Below are 26,282 nucleotides of genomic sequence, written 5' to 3'. Positions count from 1 at the left end.
CATCCCTCTTGCACCAGAAGTTGAGAGCCTTCCAGGGACAATAAATGTTAACCCTCTGGCCTCCAATATAGGTTATTTAGTGCTGTTCTAACTCACTATCCAACTGTGAAAGAATCCTGCTGAATTAAGGTGGGTTTTTTTGGTTTGTGGTTTTGGTTGGGTTTTTTTTTTGTTTTTTTTTTTTTTTTTGCCTGCCCTTCATAACCATGATAATGTATTTTTATTCTTCAAAGGTGAAATATTGTCATTTTGTCCGATGTCTTGGAAAAACCCTTTGAATCTGAGAGTAAAAAGTATGCAATGGCGCTCAGGGCAGTGAACTGGTAGTTAAGAGTTGGGAGTTCGCAAAGAAGGCTGTGATGTGCCAGCGTTCCCGGACCCGAAATGCCAGGGCGGGTTCGTGCCTGAGGGAGGATTCGCTGCGGGGAGATGCCGTTCCCGAGCGCCGTGCCCCGGCCGCAGGGCAGGAGCCCGGTGTCTGCCGCGGCCTTCCCGGGGGAGCGGCGAACTCTCAGCGCAGCGCTCCGGCCCCGCTGCCCTCGCCCGGCCCCGGAGGAGGCGCCGCCGCTTGGCGGGAGCGGCGGGTCCGAGCGGTGCCGGGGCGGGAGCGGCGGGTCCGAGCGGTGTCACTCGGCGGGAGCGGCGGGTCCGAGCGGTGTCACTCGGCGGGGGCGGCGGGTCCGAGCGGTGTCACTCGGCGGGGGCGGCGGGTCCGAGCGGTGCCCGGGGCGGGAGCGGCGGGTCCGAGCGGTGTCACTCGGCGGGGGCGGCGGGTCCGAGCGGTGTCACTCGGCGGGGGCGGCGGGTCCGAGCGGTGTCACTCGGCGGGGGCGGCGGGTCCGAGCGGTGTCACTCGGCGGGGGCGGCGGGTCCGAGCGGTGTCACTCGGCGGGGGCGGCGGGTCCGAGCGGTGTCACTCGGCGGGGGCGGCGGGTCCGAGCGGTGTCACTCGGCGGGGGCGGCGGGTCCGAGCGGTGCCCGGGGCGGGAGCGGCGGGTCCGAGCGGTGTCACTCGGCGGGAGCGGCGGGTCCGAGCGGTGTCACTCGGCGGGAGCGGCGGGTCCCAGCGCTGTCACTCGGTTGGAGCGGAGGGTCCGAGCGGTGTCACTCGGTGGGAGCGGCGGGTCCGAGCGGTGTTACTCGGTGGGAGCGGAGGGTCCCGAGCGGTGTCACTCGGCGGGAGCGGCGGGTCCGAGCGGTGTCACTCGGCGGGGGCGGCGGGTCCGAGCGGTGTCACTCGGCGGGGGCGGCGGGTCCGAGCGGTGCCACTGGGCGGGAGCGGCGGGTCCGAGCGGTGCCACTCGGCGGGAGCGGCGACTCTCCAACCCCATCGCGTGGGCCCCGGCCGCGCCCCTATTTATAACGTGTGCCGCGAGCGGGTTGGCTGGGCCGGGCAGCCGCAGCCCCGCCTCCCCGCGGCCGCCATGTTGTGTGGCGGGGCGGGGGCGGCCCGGGGGCCGCCGTGAGGCGGGCCGAGGGGGAGTCGGGGCGGCGCGGGCGCTGCGGGCGCTGGGCAGGGGCGCTGTGCTGGGAAGAAGAGAAGGCGCGGGCGGCCGGGCTCGCTTCTCCGGAGGGAATGGCGGATGCCGCGATCCGCAGTGGCGGCGAGATGGAGCCGGAGCAGCATCAGCGGACGGAGAACACCAGCGCGGGCGTCCTCGGAGCGGAGAGTAACAGAGCAGAAGCCGCTGAGGACACCGCACAAAATGGCGGGCGCTCTGAGAACGGTGGCGCTGGGGAGGCGCTGCTGGTGGCTGCTGTTGCTGCAGAGGACAAGGTCCCCACAAACCTCAGCATCAGTAGCAGCAGCCAGCGCAGGAGCAGCATCTCGACGGCAAATGAACAGCAGCGGCAGCAGCCGCCCAGCGGTGTGCTCGGGGGGTCGCCCCCTCTCCCTAAGCCCCCAGAAGACCAGCTGCCTGTTAGGAGGAACTTTCAGATCCCCAGGAAGAGCAGAGAAAAGAAAGGTTGTTCCTTCCCTTCCCCTCCCTTTTCTACCTCGCTCCCCTCTCCATCCGATTCATCAGGCAGTCCTCAGACACCTCACACGGCTGCATGCAAACCCTGCGGTGTGGAGGAGGCTCTGCTGGCTCGCACTCGCGAGGCTGCTGGGGAGCCGATTTTAGTGCCAGGCTTTTACATTCTTTCCCTACCCCTCCTCTTTTCTTTCTCACTTTTATTTTGTCACGAGGATGAAACAAAACCGAAACAAAAACTTGGCTTGAATTTCAGACCTCTGCTTTAAAAGGAGGAGAAACTGGATGCAATCAGGGTGGGCTTGAGTTGATCTCAGCTCTGCTTCTGGAGGTTCGTTCGCATGTGGAGAAGATGTTTCTTTGGGACACCGACATCAGCGAAGATGGTTCGCTTTTCTCTTCCCCCTGACCTCCTCCCTGCAGGAGAGGGGTGTAATCCTGGTTAGTTTAGACTAAACAAGCACAGCAGAGTTGTCCTTCATTGATGATACGCAGAAGACTGTTCTTATCTGGTGAAAGTTCATTGCAGGGAGGAAGGGAGCATCACACGTTCTCGTGCCTCGCCTTGGAAGCGTTCTGCTTCCAAGTGTCCAGGGTTTTTTTTTTTTTGTTTCTGAGTAACTCTTCTTCTGAAAGCCTGTGGTGTTTCTTGTTTTTCACAAGACTCCTCTGGTTTCTGCTTAACCTTGTTTTCGTTAAGTGGAGTTGAAGACATGTCTGATTTTCAGCCTGAAATTTATCTTAGTTCTTGACCTTTTGCAATATGGAGTCCTTAACCTAGTCCGTATCACAGAAATACTTGTTTGAATAGGCTTCTTGTTCTTCAGAGAAGAGAGTAACATCTTAACTTCTTGAAATGCTTTCTTCTGTAAGGAAGAGATGAAGGTAGGTTTATTTCATTGTCCAGTCTTTTCTCTCCAGTAATAGAATAATTCCTTTTGGCAGTAATGACCCCTTTTTCTTCCTGGTCTTTCCCATTGCCACCCCACTCTGGGATGATAGAAGTCTGGCAGAGATTCATTGTAAGCGGAACTGGGTTGATTTGGAGAAAAAAAGTCCTTTATAATTCATCCGACAGAAAAATGTCCGGATATAACGTGGTGCCTCATGAACAACTGAAGTGTCTTGTATGTCACACGCAACTGTGGTTACATGTGAATACCTTTAAATGTATTTCAGAAATGTTTAGTACTTGATGAACGATATTTGAAATTCCTCTTTGGCATTTGGTTCCAATGTGAATGAAAACCTGCGAAATACCTTTTCAGGTCGTCTAAATTCATCGTTTGCCTATGCAGAGATATCTGCAGTGTGCAAAATGTTTTGGATTGTGTAGTTCAAACCTCAGGCTTCTGTGGCCTCTAAGGTAGAAGAGGAAGCCATTCTTACCCTACTTCAAAAACTTACTTGGTAATATCAAGGTCATTTGACCCATTCTTACCTTTTTTCCTTCTGGCCTGCAGAAAGGCTCTTGGGTATTTTGATCGTTCTGATGACTTAGAGCTTCCAAAGCTCTCAGAGCAGACCCTGCTCCGTTCAGCCCATGGTGCTTGTGGGCTTACAGTTGCTGAGTATTGTCACAGCATGGACTGCCAAACATGCAGTTTGAGGACAACCAAATTGCTATTGGGATTTGTATTGTCGTTCGAAAAATGATGCAGTTCAGTCGGTTCTGGAACTGAACTGGAAGATCTGCACTGCATGGATCATCTGATGCTCTAGTGGCACATGCTTGCACCATCCTTATTGCTAGTGCTTAAATACATGTTGTTAAATTGCAAAATAATCTGAATGTCACCACTCCCTATCAAAAGAGCTCTTGGCTTGGTTCTAAAGCCCAGCATGAAGCAATACACATGGAAGCTTCCTCTGTCGTTCCTTGCCTTGGAATTGTCCTTGTTTTGCTCTTTAAAACACCATTTCTTTCCTGGACATACCATCCTGAGATAGCTGCTGTCTTAATTGTAAAGGCTTAGCTACTGTGTACGAAGTACGTACAGGATTACTTTGTCAGAGATATTTGAGTTTGTTTAGAGGTGGGGTTTTTTTTTGGTGGATATTTAGATTTGTTTAAACAACAAAAGGTGTTTCAGGAACAATTTTTGGTAGTGAGGCAATTAAAAATTGAATCTTGAAACCGCAAATGTAAGAGAAAATTTAAGCTTTAGCTTCCAAAATGTAAGAGAATTAGCCTAGAAAATTCAGGCATTAGCTGCTGATTTATCTTCTTCAGAATTTATCTCTCCTCTTGGAGACTTAAGTAGAGACTCAAAGTCAACAGAAATCCTTTGTAATCTGAAGAAATGCATCTGGAGGAGAGATACCTCTTAAAAACAACTGTGATCAGTTGGCACAGAGAATACTTTTAATTTCCTCATTCTTTTTCCTGGCATAGGAATTCAGGCAACAAATGAAAGGTTGGCTGCAACGTTATTTTTTTAAGGTGTGCCTGCCTTTGTCTTCCTCCTTAGAAGTCTCTTGAAGGTTTGTTTTCTTGGTATATAGAGTTTAGGAATGGCGTTCTACTCTCTTGAGCAGCTTATCTATCATTTGTCTTCAGGCTTGTCCTGGCCTCTTCTAATTCAGGTGTCAGGTCTTCAGAGGTTTGCTTGAAACTTTAGAGGTCCTTGATAGGATTAGGGAAGCAAATTTTAAGGATAAAGACGTGTAAGAGCACTTTTAACTTGATGAACTGTATGAGCGATCCCCTTACCAAAGGATAATTCCACCGGTGATGCTGACATCGCAGTCAGTGCCTTTAAGAGGTTGATTGTGGATTGAAGCTGGATGTTTATTTCTGGAGTCCGTTAAAGTAGCAAGTGATGCCTGTTTCTCAGGCTGAGCGGGGAAGATGGTCTTGCTTTTACCCGTGAAACTCTCAGCAATACTTTCATGAAGGTCCGGGTTGTCCCTTTTGTGCTTCATCATTTTGCCTTGTCTTTCGTCTTCTAATTTTCCTTTTCTTTGGTAAAGATGTGCATCTGCTATTTGCTACAGGATACTTCTAGATAGAGAACTCTGTCGGTTCCTGAGCTTGGTAACTATTTAGGCCTTTTGAGAGCACAAGACATTTTGAGCTGAAAAAGTCCTAAAGGTAAAAATCTCACAGTTCATTAACAGCACAGATTGTTTGTCTTAGTCTTAAAAAATGAAGACTGAAGAAAATGAAGACTTTAAAGGGTGCTTCTCAACTGAGCTTTTGTAGCAAGAGCACTTCTGTGTGAAGAATGCTAGCATTCTGCCAACTTAGCTGATAAGAAAATCAGTAATTTGCTTCGCTTCAAACTTTGTTCAGGATTGCTCAAGGAGGATGGCTCTGTCTACGCATTCCAACTTAAAGCAACCAAACCCAGTAATTCCGATCTCAGTTTTCTGAAGTTGAAACATCAGGCAGCTGTGAAAGAAAAGCAGAGCCTCTCAGGCATGACCTACATCCAAGCATCCAGTCCAGTCCCTGTCCCTTGACTAGTACTTATTAGCTAAACTCAATTTCCACCTAAAAATAATTACACGTATTCCAGTGCCCTGGGTAGAAGCTGAACAAAGCCAGTATTTATTTCTTTATTTTCACCTGTGCATAACAAGCCAGCAAACTCCACAACAATTGACTTGTATTGTAAGGATGCTGCAGGTTAGTCCTTACTTTAATTATTGGTTAATTAACACAGGGCAGTAAAGGTACACCATACCCTTATCAGCTTTGTGTAGCAAGGCTGGAAGATACGTAGGTGCACATGGCTGGTCTTTGAAGTGATGGAGGGCTGGAGATGAGCTCCGTAATTTCATGGTTTCCCTGTGAGCGCAGGCCTTGGTCACTGCTGTACAAAATCTAGTTTATACTTTTGTTTTTAGTTTTGCCTTGTTTCTGCACTCCTTCCTTGAAGTGAGGTACACCCTGCTATGGTGACATTGATGTTTTAGGCTGTCATGGTCCTTGAACACCACAGCTCAGGTGACAACCTGAGGAGTGTATTGCCTGGCTGCTCACCTCACTGGGTAATGCATCACGCTTTCATTGAGAACATGGAGCCTGCAGTGCCTCAAGTTCTGGGAGAAAAAACTGGAACAGTCTTTAAAAAATTCTTCCTAGGTTTGCATCTGGGAAAGTAGGTGAGGCATTTTATATGGTTTGTGGTGGCTCTTCCTAGCTCACCCTGCAATGCTTTCCACTTGCTTGGGCTGCAGATGGAAGTGACAGGCTGATTTTTACTGAGCTTGTGTCCTGGGGGAAGGAGGGGAAAGGGATAAGGTACAGTAAACGCTGGTAAAAGCAGTGAAACCAGGAAATTCGGTCAAGCAACTGGCACAGATCACCTTCTGCCTTAACTGGTTGTTTCTGAGGAGCTGGCAGCATGTGAGCCCCAGATCTTTCTGACAGGGAGTGACTGTTGTAGTGTCCAAGGGATGTTTGGGGCTGGGCTGGAACAGGGGGTGCTTTCCCAGGGTGTGTGTACTTGCAGCAGGCTCCCTTTCCCCTTCCTCTTCCTCTTCCTCTTCCTCACAAGAGCATTCAGCCTCAGTAATACTAAGTTGAGAATTCCATTCGCTCTCAATTCTGTCTCCTCCCATATTGCTGTCAGGTTTTCAAGAATGAAGGTGTAGTTACTAAAAAGGGTGTTACATAAATGTGGTTTCTAAATTGCTTTCATAACTTCCTCTCTTAAAAAATCACTTTCTCATTGGTGGTGGTGTTGGAATCATTGCTTGAGTTCAGTTTGCAGATGTGGTGTTGTTGCATTCTTAAGTGTGCAGCTTTTACTAAATAACACAGAAAAGTTCAGTTTTCATTAAGAACATTTGTTTTATATTGAGGCTTATGCAGTAAATCTTTTCTGCAAATGAAAAGGGAAAGATTGCTGCCTAAGTCTGCTGCCATATTATTTCATGAAATTAGAGAATATACTTTGAAGATTAATTAAATTTAATTTGTTGTTAGAGTAATGGTAGTTTTTTTTTTTTTTTTTTGGTGAGACTAGTACTATTGTTGTTCTTCCTAACTGTTGTAACTACAGTAAAAATCCTACACTTTCGATGCGTGTTTTGGAAGTTACTCTGAGGTTAAAACCCACTTTTTGTGTTGTGCTAGTTCACTTCCCCCAGAGACATTATTTTCCTGGCCGCTGCTCTCAAAATCTGCACTGCCGTCCTCTGCTGGCGCACTCTGGGGTTATCCTCTGATCAGTCTTCACCTTGGCACCCAAACACAGATAAGAAGCTCAGGGGCATGACTGCTTCCCTGTGGGAACTTGGGCAAAGGTTTGCCCAGCAGGGAATTTGTACAGCAGCACATGAAGGGCTTTCCTTTTAAAGCAGGTGTAACAAGGGATAACATCATCAAGCATGAGCACAGGCAGTGGGGTTTTTTTAATAATAGGAGCTTATTTGTTTTCTTTAAATAGGATTGGATTTCTTCATATTTAACTTAATTGCCATAAGCAAACAAACACGAAACCTCATAATAGTTCCAAAGTGAGGCCAAGCTATGAAACTCTTGTTGAGGTTTCTATCCAGACAATTTGTTCCCATTTCTTAATTAAAAGAGTTAATTAATAAATTACAGTTCTGAAAGTTTAATTACAGTATTTTGCAGTACATATTAGATGTTTTCTGAGTGGTAAATTCAGACTTGAGGTGCTTCCCTTACAAACTTCTGAGAACTAGTAGCTGTTCAAGAGGAATATTAAAACAACATAAACATGATTTTTTAAAGATGCTGTTATTCTAGGAAATTTTAAAATAAACTTTCTAAAGTCCATATTTGCCAAGTATTCCAGGTGTTTTGGATTTGAATCACAAACCATTTATCTTCATGCAGAAACTGTCAGTGAACTGGAAAATTTTGGATGTTTTCACATGTATATTGGTACTAATTATTTTATTTCTTCTCTTTTATAGCACTCTTTCAGCCAGTACTTCCAGGTTCTCGGGAATTTGAGGATATTTTGAAGATTCTGCATTCTTCCTACTTGGATTTAAAGTCAGTGTCCCATTTTAAATACAGGAGAGCCAGCTTAGTTCATAGTGAACTGTTGGAAAAGGAAGTGAGTATATTTGTGGCTTCTGCTTCTTAGTATGGTACCAGGCAAGTGACAGTGCTTCTTCTCAATCTAGAGGCAAAGATCTGGGGATTATTTTCAGTTATGTGGTTGGTCTTAATTTGCAAACTCACATCCCCAGAAATGGAAACAGCTATTTTTCAGGCAAGTTTATTACTGCATAGTTTTAAACTCTTGCCAGCCAGATACTTCAAGAAGACCGAAAGAAAAATTGTATTTGGCACCACTTAAGTCCGTGTGTTTTTAGCTTTCAGTTTTTATTAAGGTATTTTAAACACCTGGAAAGATGTTTTCATGTCTCCTTTAGAAGGCTGACGTTTCCTGTGAAAATTAAGATTCAAATATGTGGCTGATACAAGTTTCCATTACCTCTGTAGTTTTGTTATTTTCCAAGAAGCACTTTAACTAAAGTTGATTACTGATCTAGTAAGTGGAACACCTTGGTTGAAGCCCTTCTGTTGTGCCTTATGTGGTGTCCCTTAAATCCAGCCTTGGCTTGCTCTTGTCACTCTCAAATGAAACGTGCATTCCCAGTGCTAAAAAGCTTCACATATGAAGTAATTGAATATATAATTCGTTTGCTGTGATTATCGTCTTGAAGTTATGAAGTAAACTGAAGCATTTTCTGCTTTTACATTAATTATTCATGGTTACAGGTGAGAAATATTGGTAAAAACCACCTCAGCACAAGTGAGGTGCATCTGCAAAAATAATTGCACAGTGTAAGAGATCTGTCTCCTAAAAAGAGAAAAAGCCTTATTTCTGGAGTTTCAAAAATGATGTGGAAGGCATTGGGCTGTATGGTTCTAGCCAGTTCTGCTACAAAGATCAAACTAAAGTGTTACTGCACAGGTTTGTTTGAAGAGTGTCTCTTAAAAGAACCAAACACTTGGGCAGATTTAGCCAATTGGATTTCCCACAGTATAATGTTTTTGAAATCTAATTATAGCGCCCGGTGATTTAATTTGGATTATTATTTGATTATTTTCGTACACTTGGATCTGCTAACATAGATGGGGCCGTAAAACATTGACACTTGGTTGTGCCAGCAGCAGTGTGTGTAGCTGTGCTGAGAACTTTGTGTATGAACAGTTCACAGAAAAACGCCGAGAGCTGAAATCTGATGGGCGCTTGGAGAAGGAGCTGTTGGAGAGTTACGCATTCCTCATGGTGGATCGCTGCCAGGTGAGGGGTGAAATGCTGCAGGGGAAATGCTTTCTTCAGCAATTCACAGATTTTGGGGCTTTGGGGTTGTTTTTTTTTCCAGAGTGTTTTTATTGACACAACTTTTAAGTTACTTTTGCAAAATTCAGCGCTGGAAGGTGTAGAAGGATGGGAAAGGGATCTAATATGTCAGCATTTAAATCCTCTGTTCCCTGCTATTTAAGGTACTCCATTTACATGTCTCTGTATCTTCTCTGGTTTAGGCTCTGTTCTGTAAGTAAAAGGATAGATTTTCTGGATGGCATGTGAGATTTTATTGGGTTTGTATTTGGTTATTTTTTTAATTGAGGAGGAGTATTTTGTGTTTTCATTGTATTTGGGTTTTGGTGTTTTTTTATTTGCATCAACAAGGTAACCTGTAGTATTAGAAAATGGACATTGTCTTCTCTGTCTCTTCCTTGATCATATACTTTTAATCAAAGTGATGGAAAAGTGTTTTCTGTTCTTTGTCTACTATTGTAGAGTCAGGATTTCTTAAGCATGCAATCATTTGACAAGTATACTTCTGTTTTAAATATTAAATTTTCTGTATTAAAGGCAAGTAATGTTAAACAGTGTTCAGGTATAGGGAGGCTGTGTTTTTTGAAGATGCAGGTGAGTCTATGTAGTTGCTCCATATCAGAGTTCGACTTGCACAGTTTCATTGTTTTATAGAGAATTCAGACACTAGTCTCACCTCTCTTTGTAAGGGTTGGGGTTTTGTTTAAATCTCAGTTTAAATTTTGTAATTGTAATTTCTCACTGTTTGTTCTATTCATATTCTGGCTTTCCTAACAGATTTGCTTAAAAAATTGTTCTCTTTAGATCCAGAGCATATGTGAAAAGGGGCTGCAGGTTGGCCACTCCAAAATCACAATTCTGGGCAGCCCTTCCATGGGTAACTATCTTTTGATTATAAGTGCTGGTTATTCAGTGGCAGTTGGCAGATAATGTGATTCAGTTGTGTGAACTTTCAGTCCTTTTTCTGGCTGACTGCAGCAGTATCACAGCATGGTGTTTTTAGCAAAGGAAATAGACATCAGAACATTGTTTCGTAGCTCTGTTTTTGGGTAGTTCAGTTAAATTCCCTTCCCAAAGAGAAGATCTAATTCTCATTTTGGCTTAAAGTCAAACCAATATCCCACGTCTTTCTAGTAAACCTAGGGGCCAAAGGGTGAATGCAGTGTGTGGCTGGCTGCCTCTGTGTTTGTTTGTTGGTGTGTACATTCAGAGATACCTCCTGGACACAGTAGCTCAGCTCTGTTTTGATGTAGATAAACCTAAAATTCTTGAATCCACAAATCCAAGAAGAGCGTAGATAAATTGGAGACTTAGAAGAGTCACAAGGTCTTAAAAGAGTTTTGAGAATGCAAGACAGTAAGTTCCTTTTGCAAAGCTTTTCAAATAGAAAATTGGGAGCTGATTTTGTCATCCTGTGTAAGAGGAACATGGTACAGAGGTATCGTGAGTATTGAAAGCAGACAATAGGAATATGAATGAATGGAGACATGAATATTGAAAGCAGAAATAGGTGTGAGGTGGAGAAAACAAAGCTTTATGGGCATACAATTTTTTTACTGGTTTAGCTGGTAAAGTGTCTGGAGCAAAGCAATTTGCTAAAGGAGTTAGCAGACTTGGAATGAGGGGAACCTAAGCAGAATGGATGCTTATCAGAGTATCTGAATTCAGTTAGTTACAGTTCTTTGATCTGAGGTAGTCAGCCAGACCGACAAATGACAAGTGTGTGTTTGAGGCCTTAAAATCTATGGAATTACTAAATATGGAAAAGCACGAAGTTATTTTACCTTTGCACTTGAGTGTCAGTTGTATCTTTATTCTTTTGTGTCCCTTGAGTTTTAATCTCTTGTAATGCTTTTCAAACCTCTAATAGTGTTTTAACATTCAGCATAATGTATTTTGGTTTATTTTTATACTCTTCTCAGGTGTATATATCTCCAAGTATGCTGATTTGTTGCAGCCTAATCCTCTGGAATCTGGAGCAACTGGAGATGTGATTGTTTTTAAAATAATAAAGGTAATTTTGTCTTGCTATTCTTGAAGGATTGCATTGCTTACTGAAAGCACACAGGTGGTTTTAACCTAACTTTTAATTTGCACAGTCATCTGCTTATAGAGAAACTAGATCTCTACTAGATTTAAAATCCAATGTTGATACTAAGCTTAAATAATGCATAATAAATTGTTATAAAAGGCAAAAATCTATTGTTTTTGTTTTTTTAAAGTATGAAAACAGTATACTTCTAGAAGTGGCATTCTTGATGGCCTGTTTCATTTTCTCTGCTCTTACTTTCTTTGGTACTTGAAGCAATTTGCCAGTTTCCAGGAACAAGCTCCTGCTGACAATTCTGCTTTATTGCAGGGGAAAATGAAAAGCATCTATGACCACATTGGTGTGAAAGCAATGGAATCGACTGCCAAGGGCGTGTTTGATCCCACCCCAAAGCACGAGTGTCATGTTTCAAAGAATGCAAATAAAGTCAACTCCTTGTTGGCTTACCGAGCCTACGAACTTACTCAGGTAAAGCTGAGCCTGTGTTACCTTCTTACATAAAACCTTCATAAACAGAACTGCTGAAAAGATGGAGAGAAAATCACTGAAGGTACAACAAACCCTGAGCTTACCTGTGGAGCTGCAGCTGGGTGTGTGTAGCAGCCCACAGGTGCCTGTGTTAGTAATCCCAGGAGAGCGCAGCAGCCTCTCCTGTTCCCATTGTGTGATCCAGAGCCTCAGGCGAAGATTCCCTCACAATTAGGGTGGAGGTGGAATAGGAAGTAACTGGGCAGTGTACATGAGACTGGAATGGAGGCTGTAAGAGAAGACTTAGTTTGGGGAGTTTGAAGTGTGAAAGTACTACTGGTTTGTGGTCATTAAGTGAGACTCCTAAAAGGGAGAATGTTGGCTGGGAAAGAATAGCATTTTTCTTTATTTTCTTGTTTTTTTCTTATTCCCCTTTCCAGATTTTCAGGTTTGGAGATGATGAGGGGAGACAGAATGAAATCAGTTCCAAGCTTTTATGTTCCTCCAGGTGTTCTACCTCTTACAGCAGTAATCTATTGCAATCAGATTATCCCACCAAATCTGCAGGTTTCAGGATCCTTACTTGAAAGCATTCTCTTTAGTATTGAGAACTTCTTTTGTCTTCTGTAAATCACTGGGCTGGACACAGAATCAGATGGCTAAAAAATTAATGTATTTTTTCATTTCTCATTACAAATTTGCCTAAATTAACATTTTATATTAGAATTTTGTGACTGAACTAAGGATAGACTCCAAAACTCATTGCAATATTCACTTTACTTTGAATTTGTTTTATTTTTATTACTTATCCCTTCTCTTGCCAAGAATACTTTCAAGTAAATGTTGCATTTCAAGAATGTTTCATTCTTGATTCGCTCCTGAAGTCCTGTCCATATCTAAGTGGTTGGTAAAAGAGGGAGAACTACCCTTATTGATTGTATTCTATAGTGCCTATGAGAGGAGCATTTAAAAACTTCTTTATTTTAAATACCGACTTTTAAAGAAATTGACTGTTATTCCAGCCTTCTGATTTAACATTGTCACTTCTTTTTCCCAGTACTACTTTTATGAATACGGCTTTGATGAGATCAGGCGAAGACCAAGACATGTTTGTCCCTATGCTGTTGTTTCATTTACTTATAAAGATGACATGGTACAAGGACCAAAATTTGTGCCCCCATCAAGGTAAGCTAGGAAATGAGTTTTGGAATATCTGCATGTAGCATGAAGAATTCATAGCTCTTGGCAGTAGGTTTGAATTGATGCAAATGAATAGTGCTGAAATGAATGGATGTGTTACAGGGACTTGGCATAATAAATACTTCTAATGCAAAGCAAGAGTTGGCAGAATTTGTAGCAGGATGGCCCCTGTGGGAAGCAGTTCTGCTGCTTGCCTTTTGCCCAGGTGGAATCCACAAATAGCGCAGGGGGTTTTCCTAACTGAGGAAATTTGTGGGCATAAAAATGTTCACAGCATTATCTTGCTCTAAAATAATATTCTGTATATTTTGTCTCTGAACCCCTCACTTCTGTCTAACTGCTTGTGGAGAGAATATGTAGATGGCAAGTTGCTCGCAGATCCACTGTGATACCTGTGCTGATAGGAAGATGTCCAGGTGTGAGGACTGTACTATGAAATGCTAAAAGCGGTTATCAAGGTATCTAAAATAGTACAAGATGATGGAGCAGTGATAGATGGAGGTTAGAGAGGGAATTACCAGTCTTGCTATTTTGCTAGACTGATAAACTATCCTTAATCTAAAATTCAGTGGCCAGAATTCTCTGTTTCAGCCTAGTCATTCTGTCTGTCTTCTTTTGTTTAGAGCAAACACCTTCCATGCAGATAGAAGTACAGGTAAGAACAAATTCCATTTTTTGGTTTTATGATACAGACGGGAAAGGCTTTGATGTTTTTTCCCCTGTAGTTTTATGTTTGACCACTTAAGTTATGCTGAGTGTATACCTGAATTCTATCCTGAACCATGCTGGTTGCTGATACTGGATGATCAAAGATACCTTTATCTTCGTTTATCAGAATGAACCACTAGTGAACAAAATCAAAAGTCTTTTTCCCCTCTTTCCTACTTAGAGTGTGCTAAGAACTGATCTTCAGTTCCTGAATCTCCCTGGTCAGTGACACTTCAAATAATATGATTCTCTGTCATGCTTTGTTTTGAACCTCATTCAGGCAAAATTGATATGTATGAAAGTGGTTGACAGTTAAGGTAAGGAAAGAGGATATAATTCCTCATAAGTTGGCATTGAGGTTGTGCTTACACTGACAGGTGTAGGTAAGAAACCAACCACCTTTACTCTGCTCAGAGCAGGTCAAAGCATAACAGGGTTGAGAACCTCCTTTCTGTTACCTTTTAACGTTATTGTGTGGTCTGGTATTAGTATGAAATTTTCCCTAAACTGGTTTTGGCGATTCAGCAGCCTCTTCTTTCAGTCACAGCTGGCAAGCGGTTTCACTTAGTCTTCTTTTCTCCATCTTGATTTAGAGAAATGTAATATTACATTGTGGAGGGGACAGATTTGGAATAAAGGCAAATTTGTGTGCCACGTTTCCCTAAAATCAGCAGAACGACTTTTCCTTCCATGCAAGCTGTGAGTATTGCCATTTAGACAGTAAGTTTAAAATACTGCTCTATTAAAACTCTTTTGAGTAGAGACTGGTGAGTTTTGGATATATTCTGGTGAAAATCTAAAATACTAAGTGCCTTAAATACATCAAACAAGACTTGAGTTGTGTGTCTAGAACTTTCTTGAGTTCAGGCACACAGCACACAGCTGTCAACATCTCTCTGCTGTTTGGTGTTTTGTTGTTTGTGGCTTTGTTGTGTTTTTTTCCCATTGAAGTGACACACACTCCTCTGCAGGAATAAACACCCTTGGCTCATGAGATAGTTGAAAGAAATTATTCTTAAGAGCATGTATTTGTATTTGCTAGTTACTATTTTATCAGTGAGTGTAGGAATATAGAAGGTAAAAAAAAATCTTTTTTTTTCTCCCCCCACCCTTCTTCTCCAGTCCTGAGAAGCTTGAGATGGAAAAAGTTCTAAGCATTGATCAGTTGAACCAAAAAATTTCACCATCGTTTTTCCTTAAAGAAAGTTACCAAGGAGGAAAAGAAGGTAAATTTTTCTTCCTTAATTTCTTTAAATTCAGAATTTGCAAGTTTTCTGAATTACAGTTTTGTTTCTTTTTTTCTTACCTTCTCTTTCTCCCCTTGTATCGTGTCAGTGTTGAAGAATGGCATATACTGTAGCCTGTATGAAGTTGTGGAGAAGTCCCGTTCTGGGAGTCACTTAGAGGGTTTACTTCAAAAACTAGAGAAAGAGAAACTTGTGAGTGCAACAGATTTGACTATTCCTGTTTTTAAAAATAACTTTACTAGTTAGTAATTTGAGGCATACTACAAGATCCACAGTCTCCCTGGAATTCCTTAGCTGGCATACTCTTAAGTATCAGGGCACTTCTCTGCCCAAGACAGAATTATCTTACAGTCAGGAAGAGTATTGATAGTGAAGAAATGTCTTTGAAGCAGTTTGCTCTTTTTGCTTGAAAACAGGTCCTTGTGAAACCACTTGTGGACAGAGGATTTCTTTTTCTTCTTTCTCCTTGGCAAATGATGTCGCCTTATGGTAAGCATACTCTGAGTTTGTGTTTGAGTTGGGTTGGTTGTTCTGGGTTTTTTTTGGGGGGTGGGGTTTTGAGTATTAGATTGACTTTTGGTGGTCCTCTCCTTTTTAACTGTTTTTATTTTTTTGTGTTCTAGACCACCAGAGTGGACGGTCCCGTGTGCTTCATGCACTGTTTCTGTTTCCAGAGCCTAGAGGTGTAATTAACTCAGGTACGTGTGTTCACTGTTGTGTACAGGTTTATTTAAACCGAGATGATATTCTGTTGAAGACTTTGTAGTATTCAGTCACTGTGAACTAAAAGTAACAGTTTGCATTGGTTATGGTCATGGTGTTGGTGTTTAGAAATATTTGTTTCTTCACAAAAGCAAATATCACACATTGTATGTTCATTTGTTCACATTTGAGAAAGTAAAACTTGTTGAAATTTCATGATATGGCTTCCCTGGCTTCTGAATTATTTCTTCGTGGTCATTCCAAACTGTGTTTCACCCCCTTTGTATTAACACAGAACATTGCTAACTAGTCATCATTTATTTATAGCTTTGTGGTTTGATTTTAATTGTGGATTCCCTTTTCTCTTATGGCAGCTCAAAAAAGTGTTCCATATGGAACTCAGAAAAGTTCAACTGCCATGGTTTTGCACGAAAAGAAGGAAAACATTCCGGAATTCACAAAGTTGGTCCAGTCTCTGTATTTTGCTTTAGTTCAGTCCCGTAAAGACAGGAGTCCAGATTTCACTGCTGTTGTGGAAAAGTACATACATGAGTACTTTAAAAAACTCTACAGTGGCCCTGGAAGAGGTAGAGAATTTATATTCAAAGAGTACTCAACACGGCTGGATGACAAAAGATTTCTGTACCCTGCCCCAAAATACAAAGATCACATTCAGAAGTGCTTGCGGGACTATATATTTGGCTGTGAGGCCTATCAGCTCCCCGTTTGCAGAGTCAGGGAACTGCTGGACAGAAACCGCAACCCTCAGCGCTTCAGTCCCGCCTCAGATTATGAAGCTGCAGAAGACCACTCTGACTTTGCCAAGGCGAAATGCAGGAAAAGGGTCCATCCCAAATACGAAGCCGCCACTGCCAAACAAAAACTGCCTCCTTCTGGAGAATATGATACTGAAAGTCTCAAAAAACTTATTAACTTGATCCAGTGTAGGAAGAAAAACGTAGGTGGAGATTCTGATTCTGAAGACCCCAGAATTAGAAGTGGTCTGAAAAGAAAGCTGGAAAAACAATCTGAAAGTTCGCAGAAATACCTAAAAATGAGTGACTCTTCAGAGCTTATTTGTCAGTACGAAGGTAAGAAAGTCTTTGTTTAGCCTTCTTCTTTAAACGTTCTTATTCAAAGGATATTTAACGTTTGATCATTATAGATTATATTTTTGCATGCTGTGACAATTTAATGCACTATGGTTCCTTTAAATATTGGCCTGAGATCTATCAATAGAGACAAAATTTATTTTTTGCAGGTTTCCACTTTCTAGGAGACAAGTTAGGGGAAATTTTCCTGGAAGTTGCTTTTGTTTTGCCTCTTTGGAAAGAAGGCAGACTTTCAAAGCGTTTACTTGCCTGTGGAGCTGTCCAAAGACTTTCTAATACAGAACACTCAGTGGACTTTATATTGTCTTCTGCAGAGTTTGACTTTGCTGTGTCCAATACCCTATGTCATACCTAAGAAGTTCAGATTGAAGGGAAAACGCATGGTTAAATTTTGAAATAGCCAGTAATGTGTGTAGTGGGACAAAGGAAACAACCTAGTAAGATTTAATTATTCTATACATGAAATTATCTACGTCCAAACCTCGGAGAAGTATCACAGATACCTTCTGACTTAAGATCTGCCAGAAAAAACCCCCTGTGATCTCTGTTTGCCTGACCCTTTTCTCAAGGCAGTTACAGAGGCTTCCTGCAGAAGGGGGAAATGGGAGCAGGGTGACACAAGAAGAGGGGATTTCCATCAAGCACCAGTCACTCTCGTGTATATGAATCACTGGAAGATGAAGTGACTGATCTTAGTTGTCCTCTTGAGGGGGACAAAGGATAGTGACTGGCATGTAGGGATGAAGGAGGCAAAGGGTGGACTTCATGGTTGGGATTCCTGCTTGGAATTCTGCGAACCTTCAAAGGTCTTTTTACATTGATTATTAATGTAGAATATGTGATGAGTGCATGTCTACGTTTTTGTTAAAGTGTGTTTGCGTACAAACTGATGCTAAAGAGTGACACTGTGGGTGTGTGCTAGATGTTTGTGGGGGATCTGATTTTTTTATTTTAAGACTGAGTAATGGATTCCTTTCCCCTTCTCAGGGGGCAGAACCTTGGATTCACCACACTCTGTGTTGTCAATGAATTCTGACCACGGTGGCCACGAGAGTGACTTCAGGCAGGCGGGCGTGTCTGACCCTGCTGCCGACACGCTCATCAAAGCGCTGCTGGAGACTCTGGCCTCTGGGAGCAGCTGGGACCCGGAGCTGGTACAGTCTGTCAGTCAGGCCCTTGCATTAGGCACTGAGGAAATTGAGGAGGCTATGAGACAGAAATATGAGTATGAATCCATTCCAGCTCAGGCCAGAGATGATCATAACAGCGATCCTCACACGGCTCAGGCTGACAGCGTTACCTTCAGGGACCCGCAGAGCCCAGCCATGCAGGAAACTGGCCTGCCGTGCCTGCCCTACCCTGTCGATGTCAGTCTGCAGCTCCCACCCAACGAAATAGCCCTTGAGCACACACTACCTTTACAAGTAAGTGAACTGCTAAGATGCTGACAGTGAAAGTACTATTTTCATAGATATTACAAGCCTAAATGAAAAGAACGTTCTGTTTATTTTACAGAGGCAAACACAGATACAAACTAACTTTTCTGCAAAGCTTTTCTGTTTGTAGGAACATAGATGGAAATTCTCTCCACTCTTAAGCATGTGTTCCTGATTCTTTATTCTTTCTGTAATAAAAAGGGAGCAGAGTTGAAGAATTCTGAGCATTTCACTGCGTGCTCAGCTCTTTGTGTGCCTTCTTGGTGCAATGCTATATGTGAGTTCCCTTCTGCTTAGGGATCACAATGCCTCAGCTCCTTGCTCCGGCTCATTACCCTACAAGAACGGTTGTTCCATGATCTCTGTTACTGGTACTTACACACAAAGCCCGGTTTCTAATCATAGAGCAGGAATGAGTGTGTCCTACGTATAATCTCCACACTGTTTTGCTTCTACCCATCTGGAACGTGAGATGAAATCGGCTTGTTTGAGGGCCCAATACTCGTTGCAGGCAGTGCCTCAGCAGTGCCAACATCTCATGGCTTTAGTCAGGTATCAAGAGAACATCCTGGAAAGAGTGAGGGAGCAGTCAGTTCTCCCCTCCCTTCCTCTTTGCCACCCCCAGCTTCCACAGTGTAAGGCCAGTGCTCAGGACTGCCTTAGACACTTAGTAAGTTCATGATAGAGCAGGGAAGTATATCATGGAAAGGTTTCCAAGTTTGACTGGACTAGATTAATGGCAGAATTGCCAGTGTGCTGGTGAACTCAGGTGTGTTCTGTCAACTGCTCAGAGTGTAAAAACTTAATAGTAAGCAAAACCTAAAGAAGTTGTTTTGAAATGAACATTTTGTTCTTTAGGAAGCAAGCACTGGGGCTATCTTTGAAGACTACAGTCCCTGTCCTGGTGCACCTACAGATCATGGCTATCGCAGGCAACATCCCAGCTCAAATAATGTAGGGGAAGTTGGAATGCACTGGAAACTTATCCCAATTACAGGTAAGATGGTTTTAAACTCCTCTATTCCTACAAATAGTGAATGAAAACATATTCTAAAGGTCTGTATCTGGATTCATAGATCCGTTCTTGAATCACATGTTGATGTGCAAGCACATCTATGGCCTGTGCAGTTGTTTCTTATATTTGATTAATACAGAAATATGCTGGATGAAAACAGACACTGGTGGAGAATATTGGTTTGGCTTCATATTGACACAAATTAGAAATGTGAATGCTTTAAAAACAAACAAAACTATAGTTTTGACTGTAGATGGTGAAGAAACTGAGCTAGGGTTATGAGGGGCTTTCAGCACTCCTTGCAGCACCACTGAAGCTGTGTCAGTAATCAATCACACTGATATCCTCCCCTTTCTAGAAAAAACCCTTGTGTTCACAATTGCAAGATCAGGTGCAGTCGCTGTTCAACACCACAAGGTCATTTGTGTTTAGAATGTTCAAAAGTGAGGATTTTAATGTACTAGCAAATGAAAATACTTGAATATTATGTTGCCCTCCTTGATTTCTACTTTAATTTTTAATTTGTAATGGAACTATATCCTGGTTTGCTTAGTCTGAGCTGTCTCTGGGAAAATGACTTGTGTTCTGCTTTTTCAGCAGACTTGGACTGTGCTGTTTTACTGTCTTAGGAGCTCTTAAATGTACTGTGCTTCTGTACCTCAGCAGACTTGATTGTTGGGATTTAAAGTTGGTTGGTGGGGAAGGCATAACAGTAATGCTGTTTTCAGGCTGTGATTTGGAGGTTTTGGTGTATCAGCTGTCTCTTGACTTTCAAATATGAGATGATGATGGTGATGATGAACTCTTCCTCTGTAGGTCTGAAATCACCAGAAGAGCCACTGGAGTACTTGGCACCAACGGATGCACTTCCTAATGACCCCCGGGTAGTGAATCGACAGAGGAATCCTGATTCTCAGTTGCCATGCTCTCCATTTTCAGACACACAGAAGGGGACAGCAGAAGATGGACATTACACAGGACAAGTGGAGAAATTTGAAGATCAGTACGAGCTAACAGATCACCCTTTTACAGCTGAGCATTCCATTAGTGCAGTAATAGAGACAGCACTGTTAGAAGAATATAAGCTCTTTGCAAGAAAGATTCAAGAGATTTTGCAGCAAAAGAACATTGCTTATATCAGTGGCATGTCCACTCCAGTCCTTTCTGCCCGGGAGAGGATAATGAGACTTTCCGAACACATGTCTTTGCAGGCATCAGAGATTTCTGTGCAAGAATATATAGAGAGCCTGAGTGAGAAGCTGAATAGTGTCATTTTGGCTTCTTCCTGCATGCAGCAGAGTGGCCCAGTTCATTCCAGTCCTGAAGCCCTGGAGGTGGTGAGCAGCACTGCCCCCAGGCCTGTGCCCGACGCGCCGGCCGTGTGCAGGGACAGTGACGTGGCGCCCTTCCCAGAGCCACCGTGCAATAACCTGGGGGAAGAGCTGCATGCTCAGGAGCAGCCTGCAGCAAGCCTGCCCCTAGGGAAGGAGAAAATGGGTCATGGGAATGCTAAACCAGAGGATCAAACTTCTTCTGGTGGTGATCTCATGGAACCACCAGAAAAGACTCAGAAATCCCCTGAGAACTTAAACATTTCACCTCAACCAGATTTTTCTGTTTTTATAAGACAGTTAAGCCCTGAAGTATTTAACCACTTAATACCTGATGTATTGAGTTTTGTCAAAATTATTACAGATGTACGGAAAAACACTGTCAAATTTTATATTCACGAAGAGGAAGAAAGTGTTCTCTGCAGAGAAATCAAGGTAAAGCTGTTTCAGTTCAACTTCTCTCTAGTATCAGAACTTTCAAATCCACTTGTATGAAACTGAACTCACTTTCACTTTGAAAGTGAATTGTGAAATTAGGCTGTCCTGTCCCACTTCTTCCTTGAGCTTTTGAGGTAATCTTGCTTATATTTAGCTTTTACGTAAGTCTTTTTCTTGGAGCTGGATGACAGAACAGCCTGTAGGTTGGTCCTTTCTGAAGATCCTGCCAGGGGGTGGCCTTACAGGAAAAAAGGTAATAAGAGAAGAAATGTGATAGCTACCATTTTAGAAAGAACGTATGAAAAGTCACTCTGTGTGCCTTTGGGGTTTTTTCTCTTCCTCTCTAATTAATAGTAGAGAGAACTTTGAGAAGTCACTCTGCTTCTGTACACTTAAATGTGTAAGATGAAAGTTGTAAACTTCTGGGTTTCCTTGAAAACTCAGGCAGTTTGATACTGTCAGTTGGCTGTGTGTGTGATTTGATAGGAATGACTGACTTGCTGAAACAGCTGCTCTGTGTTGCTGCATCCTTCTGATTAATGTATGGGAGAGAGAAAGAAGCCAGTCACTCTGGGATTCACTGAAGTGGAAAACCTTCTTGCTCTGGGTGTCATCTGGGCATTGTTTTTACCAAACTACCTACTGACTTTTTCCTTGTCTCTTCTTTCTGTGGTGGCAGGAATATCTTAGAGAGTTAGGGAATACAGAGTGCCATCCAGAGCAGTTCCTTCAGAGAAGAGCTTATTCAGATAAACTGTTGATCATTATCCAAAATGAAGACATTGCCAACCTCATCCATAAGGTATGTCCCACGTAAGTAACTGTGTGCTATAGAAAGCTGTTGGCAATAGTGAGAGGAGCTCATTTGGAGCAAGGCTGCTTCCTTCCAACAGCACTGCATTCAACAGTGCCCTGTGTTTAGCTGCAGTTTGAAGAAACAAAAGGTTGTAGTAAAAATGGTCTTGTCCCAACATTTACTCATAACTTCTTCGCCACCATGCATGAGTAGTTATGCTTCTGGTTCTGTGATGCTCTACAGCAGGTGAAGGCAGCTCTCAGATGACCTGAGCTATTCCTGAAAGCTTAAGACCCTGTGGTGGACAGAAAGTAAAATTATTCCAAGTGCTTAACACCCGTTTACCTTATTCCTGTAACACTCCTGTGAGAGCACCTCCCCAGGCAAGAGAAGAAACAGTAATTTTTTGAAAATGTGTTTTGAAGTTTGGTGCCTGGCATTAGTAGGTAGGAGAGTTCTGTAGTTCTTTTTTCTGTGTGACCTGTGGTTACATGTCTGATTTCAAACGTTTTTAAACAGATCCCTGGCCTGGTGACTCTGAAGAGGCTCTCCTGTGTCAGCTTTGCAGGGGTCGATAGTTTGGATGATGTGAAAAATCGCACTTATAATGAGCTGTTTGTATCTGGGGGTTTTGTTGTGTCAGATGAATCTGTCCTTAACCCGGAGTCCATCACTACAGGTGAGTGTGATCCTTCTGGAAGCTTTAGAACTAAAATCCTGACATTCCAGTACCTGAGAGGTCCCATACTCACCACAGTGAAGGATCAGGTCTTCCAGGTTTTGTGATGTTCTTTGAGAACTTCAGCTAATTTGGTCTCTTTCTCAGCCCAGTGGCCTTGAAGAACACATGCACAGGGAGACTTTGTCTTCAGTTTGTATTACATTGTGTAGTTATGTCTGTGGAGCCTTTTATTCCCTACTACTCCATCCACAAATATACTATATATACTTTTTTTCTTTATTTGAAATTGAATGGTTAATGAAGCTACAATGTTTTGAAATATTGTAGCAAGGCAGAGCCTGTATGCTGAGGTCAGCTTTTAAATACCACTGCTGGGCCCCTGAGGTACAGAAAAGCAGCTCAGTTTTATGATACTGTTGTTGGCCAGTCTGCCTGGAAGAAAACTTGAAGAGAGTGGCTGCTGTTTGTAATTGTGTGACTGTACTGTGATGGAAACAGCTTTTTGTAGATACTGAAGCAGTATTTTCAGTCTGCATACCACAAAATTTAACTTTTATTCAATATTTCTATAACAGATAAACTAAAACAGTTCCTGACATTTCTGGAAGATCTCAATACCCCAGATGGAAAATGGCAGTGGAAAGTCCACTGCAAAATACAAAAAAAACTAAAAGAGCTGGGGAGGTAAGTAAGGTTCTGTAATACCAGCTGATAAAATGCTTCAGCTTCCATGATACCCTCCAAAACACACTTAAATAGAACTTACTCTTATGTTTGTCTTTTGATATTTAGACTGACATTAAATTGTTTCTAATAGCGAGCTTTTCCCCCACTGCAGGATGAATGCCAATGCCCTGAACCTGCTCACCCTCCTGAACACCTATCAAAAGAAGCATTTGGTTGAGATTCTGTCTTACCATAACTGTGATTCTCAAACTCGAAATGCTCCAGAACTTGACTGTCTCATCAGGCTTCAGGCTCAAAACATACAACAGAGACATGTTGTCTTCCTAACAGGTAAACCCCACATCTGTGAACACATTTGTGAAAAAAGGCGGAGCTCTTTTTTGATAACAGATGCTAAATAATAATGCAACCCCTTCTTTTCTGTATTTAGAAAAGAATCTCAGTACTCTCTCAAGTTATGTTGATAATGGCATAGTGGTTTCTGCTGTTGATGACTTTATGCAGAACTTCAAAAGTCTCGTTGGGTATCACAACTCTGTTACTGAGCAAAACCACCATCCTCCCTGCAGTGCTGGCCAAAGACAATCAGGTAATGTCAAATACACTTAAACTTTCCTTTCCAAACTGCATGCATGGGGTAGAGGTCCTGGGACAGTGTGCCTTGACTCTGGTCAATGGCCACTGCAGCTGGCAAGGAAAACCCAACTCTGAAGCTACTCTTTCTCTATTTGAAATGATGGGGGAAAAGCTGTGGGGATGGAGCACCAGAGACCTTAAATGCACAAGTACAGGCTAATGGTATTCGAGGCACTAGAGAGGGCATCTGTCAGGAAAAGAATAGACTTGTCTCTACCCGCTTTATCTGCTTAGAGTAGATAAACTGTACCGAGATGTCAGTAATTGTACTCCTTTAATTTTCTGATCAAATACTCACCTGCTGTGTAACTTTAGATGCTGTTTTGACATTGTCCCCTTTGGAGCTGGGAGTTGGGATTTCCCAGCACTAAATAAGAACACGGTGTGCAGAAGCTTTTAGCACCAAGTAACTGGACACTCCCACAGAGGGTTAAGTGTGTGTGTTGAGTAAGTGAACACGAGTGACAGAAGACCAAGAAAGTGCTGTTGGACTGGCAGACCTGAAGTGTAACACTGTGAGTAGTGTATGGCCTTTTTAACCAAAGTTTGTATTTCAATAGAATAGGACTTTCTCTCTCTTTTAATGTAGTTCTTGTAGAAAAGGATGAAAAGGATGAGGAGGACATGTCTCTGGATTCAGGGGATGAATTGTCAGAAATAGAAATCTGCAGTGATGCCTCTAAGTATGATACTCATGTGGAAGCTTTGCAGACAGAGGCCAAGGGCCCACATGGAGTAGATGCTAAAGCAAGCTGCTTATCAGTTGCAGAGTTATCTCCCGAAGCACAAACTGGCCTTGTGGAAAAGATTTACAAAACTGACTTGGAAGACAAACAGCCAATTTCTCCAGTTTCTACAACATGCCCTGCTGAAGGAGAAAAACACAATGCAGTTGAACAAACCCCTTTCAGTAACTTCCAGGTTTATAGCAGACAATTAAACATGTCCCATCAATTCAGCCACTTTAATGTACTCACTCATCAGACTTTTCTGGGAACAACATACCCAATTTCTCCTGCAAATCAAAACCAAGAAGGGAGCAATTATTTTCTATCTGCCTACAGGCAGAGCATGGATACAGAAAAGTCATCATCACCTGGTGGCTGGAATAGCTGCTGTGATTCTTCCAGGCCATATTCAGAACAGAAATGAACTCTTAAGTCTCTTTTTCTAAGTTGCTGTGGACTTCTCTGTTTCTAAAATGTTGGAATAACGATTTCTATTTTATTCAGGAACAGTGTTTCTTGTTCTTGTTATCTCAGATGTTTTCATGTTCTATTTAAATTCCTGATGGCCTGTCCCTGTTGGAACCATCCGAAAATTTAAATAAATACATATATTTTTTAACGTTTACTGTACTTGAATTATCTTGTTTGTTGGCACTTTTAAGTTTCTACATTTGTATTTGACCTGTTACCTAGGCTTCAGTTTGAGGTCTGTTTAATGTAAAGCTGAATGTCTGCCTAAAATATGTGAAAGAGCCAGTTGTTTTCTTTTTTTAAATGCAAGAGAATCTAAGTCATGTTTCTTTACATAAATATTAAAATTAATGTATTTATTTGACATTGACACAGATTTTGTACAATGTTTTTACATAGCTCTAAGGCAGTGTACTTATTTTCATGACTATATACTGGATTTTGGCTAAATACCTCAATTAGAGTAACCAGTAGTGCAGTTTCATTACAAAACAATCAAATAAACTCTTAATGCACAAGGGACTTGCTAACACATTGCTTTGTCTGTGGTTTTTACATTTTGCAAAGTGCTTGAGGAACACCCAAGCCAGGTTTGATGTGCAGTAATCATCTGCGTGTCTCACCTGGTGCTGTGTGCCAGTGCAGCACCATCAGTGTCCTCCCAGCTTTTATCTGACCACTGTGATTATTGTAATGAGAGAAGGACAAACCTGGGTTTAATGACTGGGAGTTCAATTTGCATCAGAAAAACCTCAATCCTCTCCCACTTCAACTTAATGATTCTTAGGGCTTTCAGGTTTTTTATTTGTTTTGTGAACTAGCACTGGGTAAGTACAGTTTTACCTGTTTCTTAATCCTGTCTTTCTAAATCCTGTCTTTCATATTTCACATCTGCTGAGTTACCCACCTTTTCTCTCTCAGTGATTCACTTCTTTTGTTCATCGTCCTCTCCCTGAGGCTTCTGGAAGGCAGCAGTAGAATCTCCAAGATGACCCTTGTTGCTGCATTGCTGCCTTTGCTGAGACTCCTGGCTTTTACTACTTGTAATCAATGATCAGCCAATTTAATCAATAGAAATAATTTATTGAAAAATTGAAATATAAGTGCCGAGAAAGCCACAAGCAAAAACAGTCCCGAGCCCGGGGTCGGCACTGGGCGAACGTTAGATTCGGCCTCTAGCACACTGAACCTCCCTCGGCTCACGAGTTCTGCCTTCGCGGGGTCCATTTTTATAGTTTTTCGGCTGGACGGGTTGCCTCATTCTTTTTGTCTCTCTTGTTCTTCTTGCATATTCATGGAACCTCTTTTGAAAAGTTTTC

At 42.5% G+C, this 26,282-nt stretch overlaps 1 protein-coding gene across 4 annotated transcripts; it reads left to right on the top strand.

The window, feature by feature from the left end:
- The first annotated feature begins 1,285 nt into the window (after positions 1-1,285).
- Positions 1,286-25,495, top strand: TASOR (transcription activation suppressor). 4 transcript variants are annotated; one of them, XR_010722893.1, is made up of 24 exons: positions 1,286-1,967; positions 7,872-8,017; positions 9,125-9,217; positions 10,061-10,133; positions 11,179-11,270; positions 11,616-11,774; positions 12,832-12,959; positions 13,598-13,629; positions 14,276-14,381; positions 14,805-14,908; positions 15,018-15,121; positions 15,346-15,418; positions 15,553-15,627; positions 16,006-16,722; positions 17,731-18,167; positions 19,038-19,176; positions 20,011-20,960; positions 21,643-21,765; positions 22,279-22,438; positions 23,017-23,125; positions 23,280-23,458; positions 23,559-23,717; positions 24,080-24,279; positions 24,528-24,612. XR_010722893.1 is itself a non-coding variant. In XM_066195327.1 (23 exons), the coding sequence occupies exons 1-23, from the start codon at positions 1,577-1,579 to the stop codon at positions 24,133-24,135; spliced, it is 4,605 nt and encodes a 1,534-aa protein (XP_066051424.1). In that variant the 5' UTR covers positions 1,286-1,576; the 3' UTR covers positions 24,136-24,371. The 4 variants fall into 4 exon arrangements, 3 of the variants coding, with proteins under 3 accessions (XP_066051424.1, XP_066051423.1, XP_066051422.1); XM_066195327.1 differs by lacking the exon at positions 24,528-24,612 and having other exon boundaries at positions 24,080-24,371; XM_066195326.1 differs by lacking the exon at positions 24,080-24,279 and having other exon boundaries at positions 1,292-1,967; positions 24,528-25,495.
- Positions 25,496-26,282: the final 787 nt, after the last annotated feature.

This window comes from Chamaea fasciata, unplaced genomic scaffold (assembly GCF_029207755.1).
Source record: "Chamaea fasciata isolate MVZ Bird 193981 ecotype frontalis unplaced genomic scaffold, bChaFas1.0.hap1 SCAF_13, whole genome shotgun sequence".
In the NCBI taxonomy this organism is placed as follows: Eukaryota; Metazoa; Chordata; class Aves; order Passeriformes; family Sylviidae; genus Chamaea; species Chamaea fasciata.
This window is presented reverse-complemented; position numbering and strand designations above follow the sequence as displayed.

Bases quoted from the DNA above. Each gene is read 5' to 3' on its own strand.
- TASOR (XM_066195325.1), top strand. From the start codon at position 1,577: ATGGCGGATGCCGCGATCCGCAGTGGCGGCGAGATGGAGCCGGAGCAG. The intron at 15,628-16,005 runs GTACGTGTGTTC...CTCTTATGGCAG, and splicing joins TAGAGGTGTAATTAACTCAG to CTCAAAAAAGTGTTCCATAT. The intron at 21,766-22,278 runs GTATGTCCCACG...GTTTTTAAACAG, and splicing joins TTGCCAACCTCATCCATAAG to ATCCCTGGCCTGGTGACTCT.